General features: G+C 22.0%; 1 protein-coding gene across 2 annotated transcripts; it reads right to left on the reverse strand.

The window, feature by feature from the left end:
- Nucleotides 1-327: 327 nt before the first annotated feature.
- LOC105364798 (ATP-binding cassette sub-family G member 4) lies at nucleotides 328-20,010 on the reverse strand. 2 transcript variants are annotated; one of them, XM_011502826.1, is made up of 12 exons: nucleotides 19,763-20,010; nucleotides 17,968-18,298; nucleotides 10,766-10,883; nucleotides 6,403-6,592; nucleotides 5,312-5,457; nucleotides 3,261-3,499; nucleotides 2,657-2,938; nucleotides 2,240-2,400; nucleotides 1,992-2,160; nucleotides 1,800-1,900; nucleotides 1,352-1,693; nucleotides 328-1,043 (listed from the first exon to the last, which is right to left on the reverse strand). In XM_011502826.1, the coding sequence occupies exons 2-12, from the start codon at nucleotides 18,158-18,160 to the stop codon at nucleotides 885-887; spliced, it is 2,100 nt and encodes a 699-aa protein (XP_011501128.1). In that variant the 5' UTR covers nucleotides 18,161-18,298; nucleotides 19,763-20,010; the 3' UTR covers nucleotides 328-884. The 2 variants fall into 2 exon arrangements, with proteins under 2 accessions (XP_011501128.1, XP_011501127.1); XM_011502825.1 differs by having other exon boundaries at nucleotides 19,745-20,010.
- Nucleotides 20,011-20,213: the final 203 nt, after the last annotated feature.

Raw genomic sequence — 20,213 nt, forward strand, 5'->3', positions numbered from 1 at the left:
TTTTTTTTGCACATTAGTGTCACCTGCCTGCATTTTTATTACAAATAATGTTAGTAAATATTTGGTTTTCCAATGTCTATAAATAGTCCTGGCAAGAAGTCTCATGCTGTGGCTATATTTTTTATTGTCATACCATAAAATAGGTAGTTTCGATTATTTTTTTATTCGTTTTCATTAACACGTATGCTCACAGCCACTTAAGGACAAAAAACTCTAACATTTTATTTTCTCATTTAATATGCGCTATATGTATAAAATGATTTGTAAAATAATAATTGTCATAGTATTTTTCATTACAGAAAGAAGTGAAATAGTAATAGCAAAGTTCGTCTTCTATATTGTTTATTCGTATTATATTCGGATATTACATATCTTTTAATAACTTTGCTCAAAAAGCATGATTATCAATCGTATAAAATATTCCAAGCAGTATTTAAAAACAAAAAGAAACAAAAGTACCCTGAATAATGATCACACGTTACAATATATATCTTATGAAAAATATATCAATAAATTATAATAGTTGAATTAGCTTGAATTTTTTTTTATAAAAGAAATCGTTTCTATTGGAAGTAAATTAGAACTTTACATTAAAAGAGTAAAGTTGTATTCTAAATTACTACTCAATACAGTCAAATATCAACATATTCTGTTGTTTTTACAAGTAGTTTTCATTTGCACTCTCATCATGTACATGTATCTGCGTATATCTATATTTTAAGGTAAGAAAAAAGAGAGCATTTACTAATTCTCGGAGCAGTAAAAGATTTTTTGTTATTTAAAGGTTATTAATTATTGGTATTTGTTTTTATATGAGTAGCACGACAATGCTACTATTTTTATATTTTCAGTGTTTGCCCAAAAAAGTCTAATTAATCTATAACTTATCGTGATGATTTCAATTTCCAACGAAGGAACATATAAGCTGCGATCCGAAGTACAAGAAAGATTAATAAAAGAGCTAGAATGTCAAGTGTAAAATCAGCATTTTCCATGTCGAGTTCCTCTAGAGTTTCAGTCGGTTTTTTAAAATGACAATATTCCTGTAATCGAGTAAAAGGAGTTAATATATATAAGAAATTAAAGATATAGCTTCATTACTTCTAAAATGCAATCTTTTAAATCATAATTGATAAGATTTTAGATCATAATTTATAAGCATCATAATGTTTATAATATTCAATTAAATAGTTGAATATGTTAAATATATAATTTATGAAATAAATGTAAATTATAAATTAAGGAATTAAAAATTGGTTAGTTAAATTTTTTAATTAAATTCGTAAAACGAATAATAGAAAAATGATATACAACCGATTATGAATAATTTCTTGTTAACAAAATTAATCACCTGTAAACATTTTAGTTTATTACGTGCGAAGGAATAAGTGGCCAAGGCAGTACCCTCAAATCCATAACGAATATAACTAAGATAAGTGATCCATCTTAAATAAACAGGTATGGCATCGAAGCTGACGAAGAATCCCGAAAACAACAAAAATGGAACAGACATGACGGGGGCTAAAAACACTCCATTTTGTACATTCATAGCTGCACCAACTACCAAGCCAACAGACTGTGCTACAAAAGATATTAGAAGGCACGTTCCCAAAAACATACTGAATCGAAAGATTTCTGGCGGTTGACTCGTCAAAAAATACACAATCGTTACGTATAAAATACAGAAAATTGCCTACAAAATATTATTTAATCTTAATTAAAAAAAATTTTTAATTTTCTTCTCATACATATTAATTAATCACTTATTATATAAAATATTTAAAAGAAATAAATTTTACCTGAAATGGAATGTCAGAAACCGTTATAGCTAAATAATATGATTTCAATGAATACCATCTGTTAAAGCTTTCCTTTAATAAAACTGGCATTTCCAACGGAACTAAAAATAAATATAAAAGTAATTAAATTAATAGAAATTCATAAAATACATTATTATTCAACATAATGGCAGGCCATTAATATTAACTTACAGGATAGAATTGTAATTGTCATAGAAGTGTACATAAGGAACAGCATATTGAAGAACAAAAATCCAAGATTGCTTAAAACTTTAGTAGCATCATCTCCGATGTCATAGTACAATGCACCTATCAAAAAACCTACAAGAATATGAGCAAATAATCGAAGATACATCAGAGTCTAAAATAAAATTGAAAACCTATTAATCTATTGAAATTATGTCTTAAGGTATATTATCTATATTGTCTTTTCTATTTACCCAATCCCTTCTACTAAAAAGTAGTGTTCTTTTTAAAACAATCCAAAATTGAGTGAATTCTGATGTAGGATATCTTTCTGGTGTTGCTTCTAAGGTTTCGTCGAGTAGAGAAGTAGTTACATTGTCTTTCTTGTCATTGTCCATCAGGATTGCGACTTCATCTATCAATAATAAACTTTATTTATCCTAATGTCTATTATACGAGAAAGGTAGTAGTGATTAGCATATTTACAATGCTTTGACATGAAAAAATGTAATTATTAAATTTTCATTTTTCGTATGAATACATTAAATCACAATTAGTTCTTTATAAACTCTATAATTATTCAGGAACGAAGATTTATTTGAATATTTAAATTAAATCTTATATTTATATGTATTATTATTGTTTTCAAAATAATGTTTTAATACAATTACTTTGTTTGATAATGTCATTTTTAGCATAACTTGGTATGATGCCACCATTGCTCTTTTCATGAATCTTATTGTCGGAGAATTTGTTCTCGATGCTGTTTGCGTCATTTCTATCCTTAGCATTATTACTATCGGACGGTATTTCTCCGTCCTTTAAATTCGAATTATTTAGCGTCTCTTTTTCCGGGAAAGGGTAACCCTCACGCACATCATGCTTTCCATTGCTGATTGCGTTTACCAAATTCTTTATGTTGTCTCCGTATTCACCACAAGATATTTCAATTACTGAAAGAGCATATTGTACAATTTATTTAAATCATCTTTTACTTTTATTCAAACTTTCTTAGATTAAATTTATAAATTTAACTTATAACATTCATTGTATTAATAAATGAGTTACAATAATAAATTACAATAACTTAATATTATGTTATCCTTGTAAAATTTAACTTAATGAAAAATAATTTTATACGAACAACATAATATTAAATATTTTTGTAAAAACTCTATTATTGTTAAATACATTAATTTAATTAACTAATTATTATTTATTTGTAAAAAATCTTATCAGACATTTCTTTTAAAATAACATTACTTTAAAACTTACTAAAAGAGGCAGGATTGTGATAGCTAGGGCAGTTAAGTCCTAGTGAACAAAGGAAGGGGACAAGCTGTGATGTTGATCCCTGGTATACGCATTGACCTTCGGCTAGAGTATAGAGAGCATCGAACATCTCGAAAAGTCGAGCACTAGGTTGATGAATTGTGCAGATAATTGTACGACCACCACGTGCAAGTGTTTTTAGTAATGAAATACACTGGAAGCAAGACGACGAGTCCAAGCCACTGAAAACAATTTTGAATTATTTTGTTAATTATTTATATTCCATAAATTCATATAAATATATAATTTTTTATCTACTCAATTTCATAATCGATTTTTCTTCAAATATAAAACTAAAATATTTATCGTTAAAATAGCACAAGTTTAATACAGTGATCATAGATTTTGCATCCAATATTCCAAGTTTACCTTAATCGAAGTAGAATTATCTTTATGCATGTTATTACATGTATTTGTCTATCCTCTTTTTTTATTTAAAATTAAATATAAATTAATTTCATGTTTACATATAAAAGAATATAATATTTACTATATATATATATGTATTGTAAAAATATTTAATTAAAGTGTTTATTATTAAAATTTTAATCTTATAAAAAATATTTCAATTTTTCAGTTGTACATATCTTTTATTATTTTTAAAGTTAAGGACATTTCAGTTCACATTCTCGCGTAATAAATACAGAATGATATATTTCTAGTATTTTCTTTTATACTTTTGGTAAAGTATACATTAATTGAATGCCGTATTAAAAATGTCATTAAATTATAAGAAAAAATTAAATTAAAATATCAAGTAGTGATCAGAAAAAGGAAATAAAGAAATCATCGACGACGCGGAGAAACCGGTTCGAATAACTTAAAATTCTCATAAAGTTATATACATTTCTAACTTTGATTTTCAAAAATCATGAAAAATAAAATACTTAGTATATATTAGCAATAACTCCTTGTATTGTTAACTATTACAATTTATATTATTATTTCTCTCATATTGTAACGTACATTAACATAAATCTTAAAACTATATATTAATATACACAACTATGCAAATGCTATATTAATAAGTGTGAACCCGCGACTTATTATAAAAAATGACTTAATAATTTTTAGAACACTATAATATTTGATGAAAACTATTGACAAATTATAATTTTTATAAATATGAACATATTTTTTATAATTTTTTACTTTATACGTATGTATAAAATGTCTTTTATTATATAAGCGTACAATGAATTTCAAGTAAGAGCGAAAATATAATATAATATAATTTATGTTTGTAACTATTAAGTTATATTATTAAAAAACAAGGAAATAGAATTCACTGAAAAGGAGTATTTTATTTTTTGGATTAACTCTTTATTATAATTGTATGAAATAATATTATTCAAGGAAATAAATTCACTTAAAATAATAAAAAAAATTTTAATATATGAAGTTCGCTTTGATCGCTATAAATATGTTATCGATGATTTTAAATGATAAAATTCAATATCAAATTAACTTTTGCATCTATTTATTACACAATTACAATTAAAAAAATTCAATTTATTAAGATGTTCTTTAAGTAGATGGCATAAAACTTGTTGAATAATTAAAAATAGCCTTCATCAGATGCAACTCCATATCTATTCATATTTATACGAAAGTATACAACATATGCCGTCATATTTATGCACGCGCATACATGTGCGTGCTAACATTACTTAAATCTTTTTATGTATTTACGTAAGATTTCTTGAATATGATCTTTATCGATAGTATTCGCGGTCCCAACCACGTACACATCGTAATGATGTCCAGGACGCAACAAAAAATTAATATTTAGCATTGACTATATTTATGAATTGTATATACTTTACAAAGTTGATAATAAAATGTTAAATTACCGATGCAGAGGAAATATTAGGTTGTTAAACATATATGAATCAATATTCTTGTAATTAAATAATTAAATATTTAAAATTTTTATGTGGTTTAATGATAAAATTAAATCAACTTGTATTACATTACTAAAATAAATGAATTACCTTGTAGGCTCATCGAAGAACATGATAGGTGGATTATTGACAAGCTCAAGAGCAATGGATAATCGTTTTTTTTGACCACCGCTGAGATTTGAGGTCATGGTTTTTCGATGTTCCGCAAGGCCAAGTGTCTCAAGAATTTCTTGAATCTATACATGCAAAATAAATAATTCTTCTTAACAATAAAGTAGTATTTTAATTAATGAATTTACTTTTAAATGATATCATAAAATCGAAGTAGAGTAAGCAATATTTGCAACAATAATCAGCTACTTGTTAGTATTTATTAACCATGTAGAGTACTAAAATATTATTCATTGATTGTATATAGATAATTAAAAATTTATTATGCTATTCTTAATGAAACTGCGATCAATCGTTACGTATTACGTATATGAAATATTAAGGAAAAAGGTAGTTTATAAATTAAGTAATAAAAAAACTTGGTAAATAATATCAATGTATATCCTTCACTATTATTGTAATTAATTTGCTATTACTGTAATTTTAATATGTTAAAATTAACATTTTTTCTTTGGGACATGAATAAGAGAAGTTCAAAGTAATATTATATATATAATAAAAAGTAAATTATAGGATGAAATATCTACTATAATTAAAAAAATAATTTCTTTATTAATTTAATTATATTTATTATAAGTAATAAGTAATTTTTCGACAATTATTTTAAATATATGGATTAGAATAAAAAAGATCAATATTAAAAGATATTTTAAAAAAAATATTATTTTAATTATGAACTAATTTAGCATTGAAATAAAAATGTCGATAAATTCAGAAAAAACAAAACAAATTATATAACTCATGAATGAACAATAATTAAAAAATTAAACAGATAATAAAATGAAAATTTTTACTAAGGAATAGTGTTGAAATTTAAGTAAATATCATTTTTTAAATAGTTATTTATTAATTTTACTATCCAATAACGTATTACTGTTTTATACAAATAAAACCAATAAACTATAATAAAATATTGAATAACATAATAAATATATATTGTAATTCGGATTTACATATACATTAGCTTAAAAATAAATAAATACTGAATGAAATTTGGAGGTATGTCATACCACTTCTTCTTTCTCAGCTTTATTTACATGTCTTCCAAGTTTGAGATTTGCAGCGACTTTCATCGCTTCTTGAACAGTCAAATTACCGTGGAGTTGATTATCTTGCATGATATAGCAAGAGAGTTTTCTAAAGGCACTTAAATTCCTTTCGTGTCCATTCATTGTGATGCTTCCTTCCATTCCAGTAGTTCTATAAATGGTTAATGTTATTAAACTCATCGATTTTCATATTTTTATTTAGTTTATTTATTTAATATAAGGTATTGAAACTTATGAATAACATGTAAATATAATAAAAAATAATAACAATGATAATTAACTTTTTTTTAATCCATTCTTCGTCTTATAAAATTTTAATTAAAAGCTGCAACCAAAAAAACTTTTTGGATGTATATTCTTTTAGATTACAGAATATTCAAAACATTAAAAATGATATCTATTTTATTTATGTTAATAAATTTATGTTGATTAATTATAATAAAATTTATTAAATACAAGGTATATACAAATCGATGTTAAATTTTTCAATTAAATTATAGCGTAGCCAAAATTTTAATATGAACATTCTTATAAAATATTATATGAAATTATGTCTTTGAATTTCATTAACAGAAATTGAAAATTGTTCTGATAAAATTTAAAAAAATAAGTTGAACATTAAATATTTATACTATTCATCATTTTCTATTAACTGATTGTTATGTTTAACACACCTAACGTTATATATTGTCAATGTTACAACAATTTTGTACCTATAATCACAGTTGATTAAAAATAAAACATTTTAATAATAAATTTACTTTTTCTTTTTAAATTCGTTAAAATATTTTAAATATATATATATATATATATATATATATATATATATTATATACGTATCGTTTTGTTAATTTATTATTAAATTAGCAACTCTAATAAGTTTTTGCTATAATATGAACAATGCCCAAACTTAACTAGTTGTTCGCATTAATTTGATCATAAAAGCATTCTTATTTATTGAAATTCAATTCTGGTGCTCTAATAATATATTATTAAATTTCAATTCAAATTAAAGCCGCAATTTACTTTAAAAATATATATTTAGCTAAAATGACATATAAAAACTTATTTCATAATAGATAACTTTAACCTGAAAAAGGTGAAAAAAGAAAAAAATTACTTCATATATTGATATTAAATACTTTTTGTAGTAAATTTTTCAGTTTTTTGAATAAAATGAATGTTTTTAACAGCAAAGATAATGTTTCGCTATAGTATAAAATAGTAAGAAAATTATCTGATTTTTAATTTATTCTAAAATATTGCTGAAAATAGATACAAATAGAGAGCTAATTTATAATTAGATTTTTTTAATTAAGAATTGTAACGTTAATAAAATTTAATAACGAATTGAAAATATTGTATTATAGTATAAATTTCGCAATAACAAAAGAAAACACCGGTGTGATACAGTTAATTGTTTTTTATATATACATTAGGTATAAATGTGTACATTGGTTCTTGGCAATAAATAAAATTATAAAAACTATAACTAAAAAGTAAATATAAATAGACAATTTGAAGAACGTATCCATTTTCAAAATTACTTTATTTTAAAAGATATAATGAGATGCACACCGAGAAAGAGACAAGAATGAACGAGAGATAATGAGGGAGTGAGAAGAAAGAGGGAGGGTGGTACGAATAAAGAAAGACTGATACATTAAGTGCCTTGACATCAAATTGACCCTGGCATAATGAAACGTAATTATTAATGTTAATGTTGTCATAAAATCTGGAGTATTCAATTTAAATAAAAAGTTTAACTAAAATCAAGTGTTTTTTCAAAATTGAAATTGACAAAAATTAATTAGTATATGTATATACATATAAAAAGTTTCTGAAATAAATGTTAACTCTTACTTTTTTAATTGTTGTTAAAACTTTGAAAAATGTTTACCATCTAATATTTATGATACATTAGTGTTAACTTTCAATTCCAACTTATATGCAATTTATTAATATTAATATTAATGAAATATTAATCATTTTATAAAAAATAGATTTTCTGAGTTGCAAATTTAGATATTAGTTGGTAACATAAAGATTTATAAAAAAAAAGAAGACAAGACAAAAGTAAATAAAAGAAAATAGAAAATAAAAATATAATAACCAATAATTGAAATTTAGTTATACAAGACATTAATCTAATTATTAAGATTTTTGCTAAGATATATTAAATAATTGTAACAAAAACAGTTGAAATGAATTTGAAACATAAAGGAAATTAAAAAATTTGAGTATTTTTTATAATTACTCACTCTTACAGTGAATAAATTATGAAAAAATTTATGAACCAATTCATTTAAAATATTAAACAATATTATGAGATGTAAAATTGCACATATATAAAATAAGTCTTGCAAAAGTAGGAAAATAGAAAAATAAGTCGTTCTTATTTCTAACAAAATTATGACTACATTAAAATAATAATTTCTTGAATACTATAACGACATTTTATGAATATTTTCCTCTTTATACAAAATGTCATGAAATATTTCCCACTTTTTTTAACTTTTTATATGAAACTGTACTATTTATATAATTTTTTCCCTCGAAATTAAATAAAAACATTTCTATTTTTATTACATGTAGCTCAAAAAAATATTATGATATAGTCTGCATAAAAAATTCAATCAAAAGCAAATTCAATTTTTTTTATAACCTGCAAATGCTATTTAAAATAAAAATTGTGAAAATTTTTTTGTATATATTAATAATATAAATAATAAATATCTACTACAAATTTATATTTTTATTGTTTTAACAATGGAAAATCTCGAACTTTAATTTATATGCAACTTGATATTTACTATTCAAATTGCGTAATAAAAAAACTGAATAATATAACATAGATAGGATATAAACAATTACCTAATTTTGCGAAATTATGAAAATAAATTGAAGACAAGTAAAGTTTTTAAAGAGATATCATTGAATAATTTAATATTAAAAAAATAATATTATAACATACATTATAATATACTTATGTTACAAGTATATAGGACAAAGTATGTCAGGTTTTTACTATGAAAAGCTGCAATAATGTTTACCAATGGAATCATCTGTAATTAAATGTGATATTCAATTTTGTTTTCGAAAAAATAATTATTGAAATCAGTTAAAGAGAAAGGCAGGCCTCATCGTTCACAAAAAAGTGAAATTACTTTTAACTTTCTAAAAATTTGTTTGCAAATATAAAAAAATTTTACTAGTATTTCCTAGGAGTTACATTGTAAAATTTATTCAGAATAATCTGTTAAACAAATATTTTGAAAAATTATAAATAAAACTATACTCATTAATCAATTTAATATGAAATAATTTTTAAATGAGTTCATAAATGTAACAAAGTACTGTGTTATATAAATTCATAAACTAAAAGTTACTGACATTAAATATTTTCATGAATCTTTTCAGATAATATTGAATTATTACAGTTATCTATTATAGAATGAAAATGTATATACATTTTAAATATATTCAATTTATCCATTTTTTAATGTATCAATAGATTATTGTTAAATAATAATATATTATCCCTTAATAAAATATTACAATTAATGTATTCAAACATTAAATAAAGTTCAAAATATAATATAAAATGAATTATAAAGTGTATGATTATAAATTACATGAAAAATTGTAATTGCAATTTTCATTATACTTCGTTTGTATAGTTTTATTTCATAGTTTGAAAAGAAAGATAAAACATTTAAATTTTTCTGTAATTGCATGATTTTTTTTATAATTAAATTAAAACATTAGTAAGATTTACTTATGAGATAAAAAAAAAACTAATATTATGAAAGTAGTATAATTTTTCGTATTTTATATAAATCCATTTTATTTATCCACTATTTACCTAAGTTTAATTATTATAGTTTAAGAAGTATATTATTCTTAATTTTTTCTATCATTCAAGAATATAATCAATTTAGTCATTTTTCATATTTTCAAATATATCATATTGATTATTCAAACCTTTCTATTTAAATGATTAATTTATTATTTAATTTATTTAATGAAAAAAATTCAAATATTACATAATTTAAAAATATATGTATACATCAAATAAAATAACTTTTTAAAACCAAGTTTCATATCTGCTATACATCGCAAATTAATATGAATTCTATAAATTTATCACCACGGCACTGTTAGATAAGGCGGACCCGTTCTACTGACACAAATATCACTCATTCACCGTAAAAGTTATCAAAGAAAAGAGAATAAAATTAGAATTTTCAATGTTTTGCTATTCAAGAAAGTTGCAATCAATATAGATATTTCTTAAGTATCAAAAAATAAATTGTTTACTTACTTATATCCTGTGAGGATGTTGAGCAAAGTTGATTTTCCAGCACCTGACGGTCCCATAATAGCGGTCAACTCGCCAGATCTCAATCGCCCACTTACAGATTTAAGGATTGTTTTAACATCTGTAATAAGAATTTTAATTTCTTTTTTTTAGCAAATACAGCTACTATTATTTAAATATTTAACTATATGTTTATATTTAATTATTAATTAAACGATTACATCTGTTATTTGAAGTTTAATTTATAAATTATGATTCTATTAATTTTTAAATTCTAAGAGTAAATAATAAACTTTCGAACAAATTACTTAAAAGTTTAGAAAATATTTATATAATTATAAGAACTAATAATAGAATACATTTTAATAATATCATTCAATAATAATTACAGCGGATACTCCCATGTTGTTACATTTTTAATTCATTCAAGACATGGTTATATAATATATAGGTGTATGCTCAATCACTTATTAACTAATTATAGATCTTATTTTGATAAAATAAGCGTTATATTACAATATTAAATATTATAAAATATGATATCACTCCAATAAATTGAATAATTTATAATTAAAAACAAAAATTTTAGAATTCTGTAGAATATCATTTAAAATCAATCAACAAGAGGAATCTTTGTATTTATTACAAGGCTTTTATTGTACACAAGTACATTATCACATGTTCAAAGTATTTTTAATTATTAATTTCGTCTTTTCGAAACTGCTATTTCTTAAGCATCCGCAATAAAACATCCAATAAGTGTGCATTAACTAATTAAAAATTTAAATATGAATTTTCAAATTCAACTTACTATTAGAATAGAGATAGGTTTTTACGATTTATCTAAATATTTATTTTTTATTTAGATAATAATTTAAGAATCTTATTTTTAAAAATCGTATAAATATAAAATATTAAAAATTTTTTTTTTAATTTTAATTGGTATATATTATCTCTTAATATCAATTATATCGTTAAGTTATTTATTTTAGAGAGTTATGAGTCTATGCAAAGTTTAAGTTTAAAGTATAATAATTATTTTTTATTATTTAATCATTAATATTATATTTTAATAATTTTTTATTAGATCGCTATGCTTTTACTACATATGTATTACGTACCAAACAATATGTGTCAAATAACATAATAAAACATTAATTTTTACAATGTGTATTTTCTATACGTGCATTTTCAAAAACATTTTTTTATCAAAATTATTCAAAAGGTCAAATTTTTCGTACTAAATTCTATATTGTAAGTTTCTTTACAATTACTTATTAGAAATAATAAAGAAAAGCGAGCTTGTATTCTTTTTATTGTAAACATGATTACGATTTATTTTTTCAATAAGTTTTAATAAATAGAATTAATGATTATCGAATAAATTAAATAATATATAGAATAACAAAAGTTTTAGTAGATGATCAATTGGTATTCCTATTACATTTGTTGACCAAATAATGCCTATATAACTCAAAACAGTTGTACATTAGTCATTAGTCACGTGCGACAGACCTCATCTAATCTGACATATCTACGTAGATAATTAGATCCGTCGGTAAAATAGAATAGCTTAGACTTCATAGGAGCTTGTCCTATAGAAGAAAGTCATTAAAATAGTAGCTTAATTAATTTGAGTTTAAAAGATGTTAATAGATATTATTTGAATAAAAATTTGTTAAACTATTTATAATATGTTTAAATAATTTTAAATACTAAAGCGTTATATTAAAAAAATTCCTTTTCTAAATTTTTAAATTATAGTATAATACATAAATATATATTGTATATTTATTTATTCTGTTTCGTAAAGTTAAATATAATTTAAACTTGATACTTTTATATCGATAATAATTTCACGCTTGAGTAGCATTTATTAAAACAAAGTTTCATTTTATGTACATCCAATTTAAAAAGTATAAAGATCATAGTTCAAAGTCTAAATTGTAAAAACATTAATAGATATATTCATGATTTATTTAGAAGTTATTTATTTAGTAGATATATTAATTTAGTAATATTAATTGAGTATTAATTTAGAATTTATATTAATTTAGTAATCTAATAGAAAAAAGCTTTGACGTACTATTAACGATAATTATCATTTACTTAGTAAAGCACAAATAATAATTTTAATATAAAGTAATAATAAAAATATAAAACGGGAGAAAAAGATTTTAATAAATAGGGTAAGTATACAGAGAAAAGAAAGAATGAAAGAGAGATACTGATATAAAATAATATAATATATATAATTAAGAGGTTGATTAAAAAGCATATGATTCATGCATTTATATATGGATAAGTATTCATAATGATCTGGGAACTTTGTACGAAACATGATTATTCTCAGAAACTTAAGATAGAAAATTAGACTTCCTAGAATACATACAAAATTGTTTTATATTACATTAATAATATAAATATTTCACAAATGAGGTAACGAATGGTGCAATTATATATTATTGATGTATAATAATTATTAATCATAATATTATAAGTTATTATTTATACAATAGATTTATAAAAAGAATGATAACATATTGTTGAACATTGATGTTTTAGAAGTTTTGCTTAGTATTTTACAAACAAAGACACTGCACTCATTTATCTATACATTAAATTATGCTCTTTCTGTTTCATTTTCTCTCTCGCTCTCTGACGACCCTCTCTCTCTCTCTATATATCTGCATATTTTTCTTGTGGCAGATACGAATGTGTATGTCTAGAGATGTGTATAATTTAATTATTCTTTAAGCAAGATAATTAAAGGTAATTCAAAAAAGTTCAAAATAATTTTCAAGACATATTAATTAATAGACAAAAATGAAGAAACATTTTATTAGAAATTTAATTAAAATAATTTATAAGCAAATAAGCTAATCCAAAAATAAAATTTTATAATTTAAAATTTGAAAAGTACAATTTTTTAATACGTATCATTCTAAAGATTGTATAAATCACTTATTTTCAAATTATTATATAAAATTAAATATAGTACTATTTTAAATATGCCGATAAAAATATACGAAATTTTTATTAATAATTTTCATTAAGTTTTAAAAATAATAAACTATTATTATTAAGTACCGAAAAATGATATTTAAAAAATGCATTGCTTTTTGTAGCTAGTGATAACAATAAGATTTCGATAATATAATTATTTATTTTAAAATACATTTTACATATTATGCGAGAGTACAATTTTCAATAATCGTTGACACTTTAAAATTCGTTTTTTCTTTCATTGTCTTATCGGAGTTTTAATGTAATATATCAGGCAAAGTGATTGCCACTATTTAAAAAATGTATTCATGCTCCGTCCTTACATTATTTGTTATTCTTCATGATATTAAAAGATTAAAAAACGTGATAAAATGCACGTGCACGACGAAACTCAACTTAAATACTACATAGTAAATTAGTTACTTTTTGTACACTGATGAAATTTAAAGGTTTCTAAACAGCTAAATTATTTCACATATTAATTTTGTTATTTATGTATTGAAATAAATTTGAAAGTTGATTAAACTTATCGTATAAATTTTATAAATCATAAGTCATACATTAAACAATATATGAAAACAATATGAATCAACCATTTTTAAATTGTTACTAAATATGATACTTAATTTAAAAAAAAACAGTAACTTAGAAGAAACGTCGATTTCCAAGAAATAATTCTATTTTTATGGTAATTCGTTGAATTACTAATTTAGTAAATTCATGATTACTATTATGTTTATGTATAAATAATTGCGAGAATTTGTAATTTAACTGAAGCTTCTGAAATATATTAAAATATATTGAATTTCTTAAAAAAAAAATTAAATTACACCTTTCATTATATTATATCTGTATAAAGAACATTTTCTTATAATAGTAACAAATAGCAGTACTTTATTTAAAATTCGAACTCTGAAGTTAATTAAGATTAGAATACCAAATTGTGTACATTGATATAAAATACTTGAATTGCTTTTCTGTTCTTTTATTTTTAGTACATAATATATTTACATTCAAACACTTTCTATGTTATGTTATTTTTTGATACTTTTATATACAAGAACACATTGATAATACATATTTATAGATTTCATTATTATATTTTTTAGTATATTCTGGTTTTAATAATTTTCTAGAAATAAAAAATGTTGAATTAATTTAAATAATGCATGTATAAAAATGGTAATTTAAAAATGACAAATTAAAAAAATTATAAGATTTATTTGAAATTAAGTCACCGTAATCTAAATAAAAAGCTTACAAAAAATCAAAATTATATATCATTACATAATTATAATTTATATTGAATTTTATAGTAATTTTTTGTGTAATATTTAAAAATATTTGCTATTCTTTATTATTTATAACGAAAATACAAATTGAATTACATTGCTTGGCAGTAAATGTGTTTAAAAATGAAAGAAAAACTTTGGATTATTATTATAAACTCTAATCAAATGTATGTATAGAAATATTAAAATTTTAAATATTAATCAAATATAATATAATATCAAATTGTATGAATTTTTCAATAATTTAAAATGATATTAAAGTTATTTTATTTTTTTGGTAGTTAAAATATTTTTTAAATCAATTTGATCAAATAATCTTATCATATTAATAAGATATTTTTCCTTCTAAATTATTTATCTTGTTATTTTCCATTATAAATTGATAATTACATAGAAATGCATACATATATTACATTTATATTTTCAAATATATATTTTTAATATTTTTTGAATATTAAATTCAATATTTTTAATACACTGAATTTATTATTTTTGTTGATTATAAGAAACAATTCTATTCGTATTTTAAAATATTATTGTTACATGCGATTAGTAGTAAACATATATTTAATTACATACATACATATATATCGACCGCATGTAATTGAATATATTTTAAAACATTATGTATATGTATTTATTGATATCAACTTTATTATAAGTTAACAAAACAAATTATAAAAAAACACATAAGTTGTTACGAATTCAAAAAACAGTTAAATATTTTAAAAGGTAACAAAACAAGAAAACATAATCTAAACGTATTTATATTTCATTGATAAATCATATATAAAATAAATATGACCGCATTTAAACTTATATGTTACAATATTTAATATTATTGATTTCTAAAGTATGTTCTGGTTATACAACAAATAGTCTATCATTAAGCATACACGTAAGAAAATTTTTATTCAAATTCTGCCATAGAATATGTGATTTATATAGTTATAATGAACAAACTTACAATTTTGTCATACAATTTTATTATCTATACATTTGTACAATGAAAATCTGTTAATTCATTATTCACAAAAAACGAAACAACCATCAAATTTACTACTGCTTGCGCCTATTTAAAATTACGTATGATAGGATGTTATGCAAATAATAAATGTTCATAAAGATTAAAAATTGAAAATGCAACTGCTATTTATTCTTTAGTATTTCGTAACTTAAATAGTATACTATCTGCTTATGTGATTATTTTGAAACGTGTGTTCTTATAAAGTTACAGATTTTCAATAAAATAAAATAAATAATTCTTGAAACAACGATTTTTATTTAATGAATATAAGCGTATATAATTTTTAATTTAAAATGAAAATTTAAAAATAATTTATAACGCATGGATTTATAGGATCTAGAGAAAATTAAACTAATAATAGTGCATAACTATTGCATAATAATTGCATTTATAATTTATATTTTAAAATATTAGGAATATAATAAACATGCTTTATTAAAAAAGATATTTTCTTATTGTCTTATGTATAACTACTGATAATTTTCATCCATAATAAAATAATATTTATAGTTTTAAAGAAATATTTGGTTCATTTTTTATTTTTTTTTGTGCTCAATCATAAAATAATTAATTTTCATGTAAAATTAATAAAATATTTGATAATTATTCAACGTTATAATATTTTAATTTCTGTATGATAATGATTCTAGTTATTCTAACAAATTTAACGATTTTATGTATCCTATACCATTTAAATGTTAGTGAATTATTATTCATTATTATAATTATTATTCATTATTATAATTATTATTCATTATTATAATTATTATTATTATTCATGCTGTTATTCGATCTTTTCATTATATAAGATATTTAACATTAAATGTCTTTGAAAATTCATCAATCTCTTAATAAAACAATAGTTCAATCGTGTAAATCGTAAATTTATTAATTGCTTAAATTATATGCTTTAATCAATAGTTTTGTTTTTATCACAAATAGACATACTATGTATCTTTGATAGTAATTATAGGAGTGCTTTGGTATTAAGTATCAAATTATCTTCTTTATTTTATTCAATATTTTTACATTATTAATCAAAAATATTTATTTAGTTAAAGCATATTTAAATTCTCCCAATATTAAAAGTCTCAAACACATGAGATACCTTAATGTATTTTAAAAACAATTAAAATTGATTAGACCTAAATTGTTGGTTGTGACAAAAGAATTATATTATATAATTATATATAATATGTAGCTTTATTAAATTACATTTTCAGTCTATCGCCAATGAATCAGAAATTCCGTAATTTATAAAAGATAATAAAGAAATTATTATTTTCAATTTTCATAATTATTAAATAATAATATTTACTAATTATAAAAATATTCTAGTCAAAAATAATTAGAACGTTTGAATTAAATATCAAATATTAGAGCAAATCAACATAGCAATTAATTCAAATTAATTTATTCTATTCAATAAGATATCTCGATTATTTTAAATGTAGTACTTTCAATGTGTAGGATATTCACCTATACTTTTATAGAAAGTGTGTTAAAATCATTAGATTAATAAATAGTATGCTATTTTTTTTTATTAAATATATAATACGATATCTTGTGTACAATCCATATTTCTATGTGAAGCAAATTTAATTAATCTTAAAATTTATAAAAATATTTTTTCAGAAATTTTGTTTAATTATACATTTCGTTTTGTTTATTATTTTTGTTTCTTTTTGTAACACCTAATATATATTACATTATTTTATTTGAAGAATTGTGTTTTAAAAACTTCCAATTTGAATATTATAACATTCGCCTTTTTAATTTATATTTGTAAGATTAGTGTTATTACAGGATAATATTCTTTATTTATTATTTTTATGCTGTAAGTGACAAATTTCATATAATGTTAATATGTATGTACTCACTACTTTTTCGGCCCTCTCGTACTTTATAAGTCAAATCAGAAAATGCTAGATCAACTGGTGGTCTCTTCGGCAAATGCGTGATAGTTTTTGGCTTAGCAGGAACAATTTGCAGACGAACGGCCGAATTTTTTCTAGATTGTAATAAAATTCCATTGCTATCATCCTCGTGGGAACTGTTTCCTTCTAGCTTCATTGTAAATAATTAGCACCGTAAGTTTTTCAATATCAAATTTCGTTGCTTTTCTGTGATGTACGATTGTAGTATATTGAAGATTCTCTTCTTACTTTAATTTTATATGTATTTTATCTTCTGAAAAATTACAGCATTTGCCTGTAAAATTGATATTTTGAATATTTTTAATCATAGAATAGCCAATTAATTTATTTATCTTAAAATTTATCATAAATTAAATAACATACAATTTTATTTTATACAAAAAAAAAAGAAGTTAGGAATATCTATTTTTATTATATCGAGACACTACAGTATATAAATATTACAATAATATATTGCATTAATATGAATGATTAAAAATGCATATACAGAACTAGTTTTGGTGTTTCTATAATATTAATTAAAAACACTATTTATTGAGAATATCAAATAATTACTTGGTATCAGGAAATTATATTTTTTTAAAAATTACATTTATAACATTTGAAAAAGAATTTTATTCTGGTTGCTTTGTTGATATAAGAATAACAGATAAATACTATTTAACGTATGATAAGATTGAAAGAACGTGAGACTTATTCTTTGCAAATAAATTAATTGTGCGATAATCTTTCTATCTATATATGTAGATTACATTCACAAAATAACGCCAAATTGTGTAAATAAAATAAAATTACAAATCAATAACGAATTGAAAGGATTATCCCAAAACAATGTTTTAAATTTTCTTTCCCTTGCATTATTTAATTAGTAATCAAAACTTTGATTTCGTAATATGAAAAAATTGTATAAGAATTTTCATACTTTTTAAAAAAATTATTGAATGAAACATATTCAATAACTTAATTAAATATATATAATTAATTTTAATTATTTAAAAAAAAAAATTGTTATTAGATAATAGCTTTTAAGAAATAAAATAAGTATACAAGTATTTATTAATTGATAATTAAACGTATATACTTAAAGCAATTACGTTATAAATATAATAAATTAAATGATAAGTTAAAGATGCTAAGTGTATATAATATCTATTGGATTAATTTATTTAAAATTCATTAAATTTGTTGCATCATTTTTTTACCGTTGATTTTCGTTTTTCAGGAATTCAATCATTTTCGTTATTTTAATAATATAACAAAACAATATAATCTCCATCGATAACGACAATTAAATTAAAATTAGCATATTTTTTACCAATTTATTAATGCATAATTAGCACAAATGATGGTATTGTGAGGATAATTATTATATATTCTTGATGAATTGAATATAATTCTGAAATTAAAATTATAATCAAAATTTTGTCTTTTGTCTTCCTCGAAAACAAAATTTTAAATTTATATATTAACTTTTTTATTTTGTATTTGTTAAAGCAATTTATATTTATTTAAATAATCTCAGAAATTCAATCAAACCATTTAATAATATGACGCGCACTCGTTGAACTTTAACTTACACTTTAATGTCGTATATATTCTCATCGCGAAAAAATCATCGATAGCATTATTGCAATGTCATTCTAATATTATTCATCATTTTAGCTAATCTAGCTTTACATAATCAGTACTTGAAACAACTTAACTTTCTTCAGTAGCTTACCAATAAATAACTTCTCACCTCTTTTTAATGTTCAAACCTATAGTTTATCATAAATTACTTGAGCACCATACTTATCGCACGCGTCGCATTGATCGTATTTGAATCATCGACGTATCGCGTGTGATCGAATTCCCGAACAATGACCGACAACTGTGTTGTCGACTATTCAATTCGTCCTCCAAACCGTATGGTTTGAGAACAGCTATAGCAGCGATACTCACGATTCCGCGATTCAAGACGGACTGAGTGCTTTGCTTGGAAAAGGCCAGCAACTGCAGATACAACCTACGACTACGATTAACGAATGTTGTGACAAAGACATCATCGGTCGTCACCGTTGACCGTCAGCGGAGGCGGCTTCTCTTTCGTACCATTCGCTTTTTCTTTGGTGCATCATCCAGCGCATATGCGCGCATGCGTTAATGGTGGGGAGATGCGTGAACGAGTTTCATTGTTGCATCTTTGTTGT

Source organism: Ceratosolen solmsi, unplaced genomic scaffold, assembly GCF_000503995.2.
Source record: "Ceratosolen solmsi marchali unplaced genomic scaffold, CerSol_1.0 scaffold15, whole genome shotgun sequence".
Classification (NCBI taxonomy): domain Eukaryota; kingdom Metazoa; phylum Arthropoda; class Insecta; order Hymenoptera; family Agaonidae; genus Ceratosolen; species Ceratosolen solmsi.

Excerpts from the sequence above, each read along its gene's own strand:
- LOC105364798 (XM_011502826.1), bottom strand. The coding sequence starts at position 18,160 with ATGAAGCTAGAAGGAAACAGTTCCCACGAGGATGATAGCAATGGAATT. Across the intron at positions 5,458-6,402 it reads AAGCTGAGAAAGAAGAAGTG|ATTCAAGAAATTCTTGAGAC; the intron begins GTATGACATACC and ends TTGCATGTATAG. Across the intron at positions 2,401-2,656 it reads AAATGACATTATCAAACAAA|ATGAAGTCGCAATCCTGATG; the intron begins GTAATTGTATTA and ends TATTATTGATAG.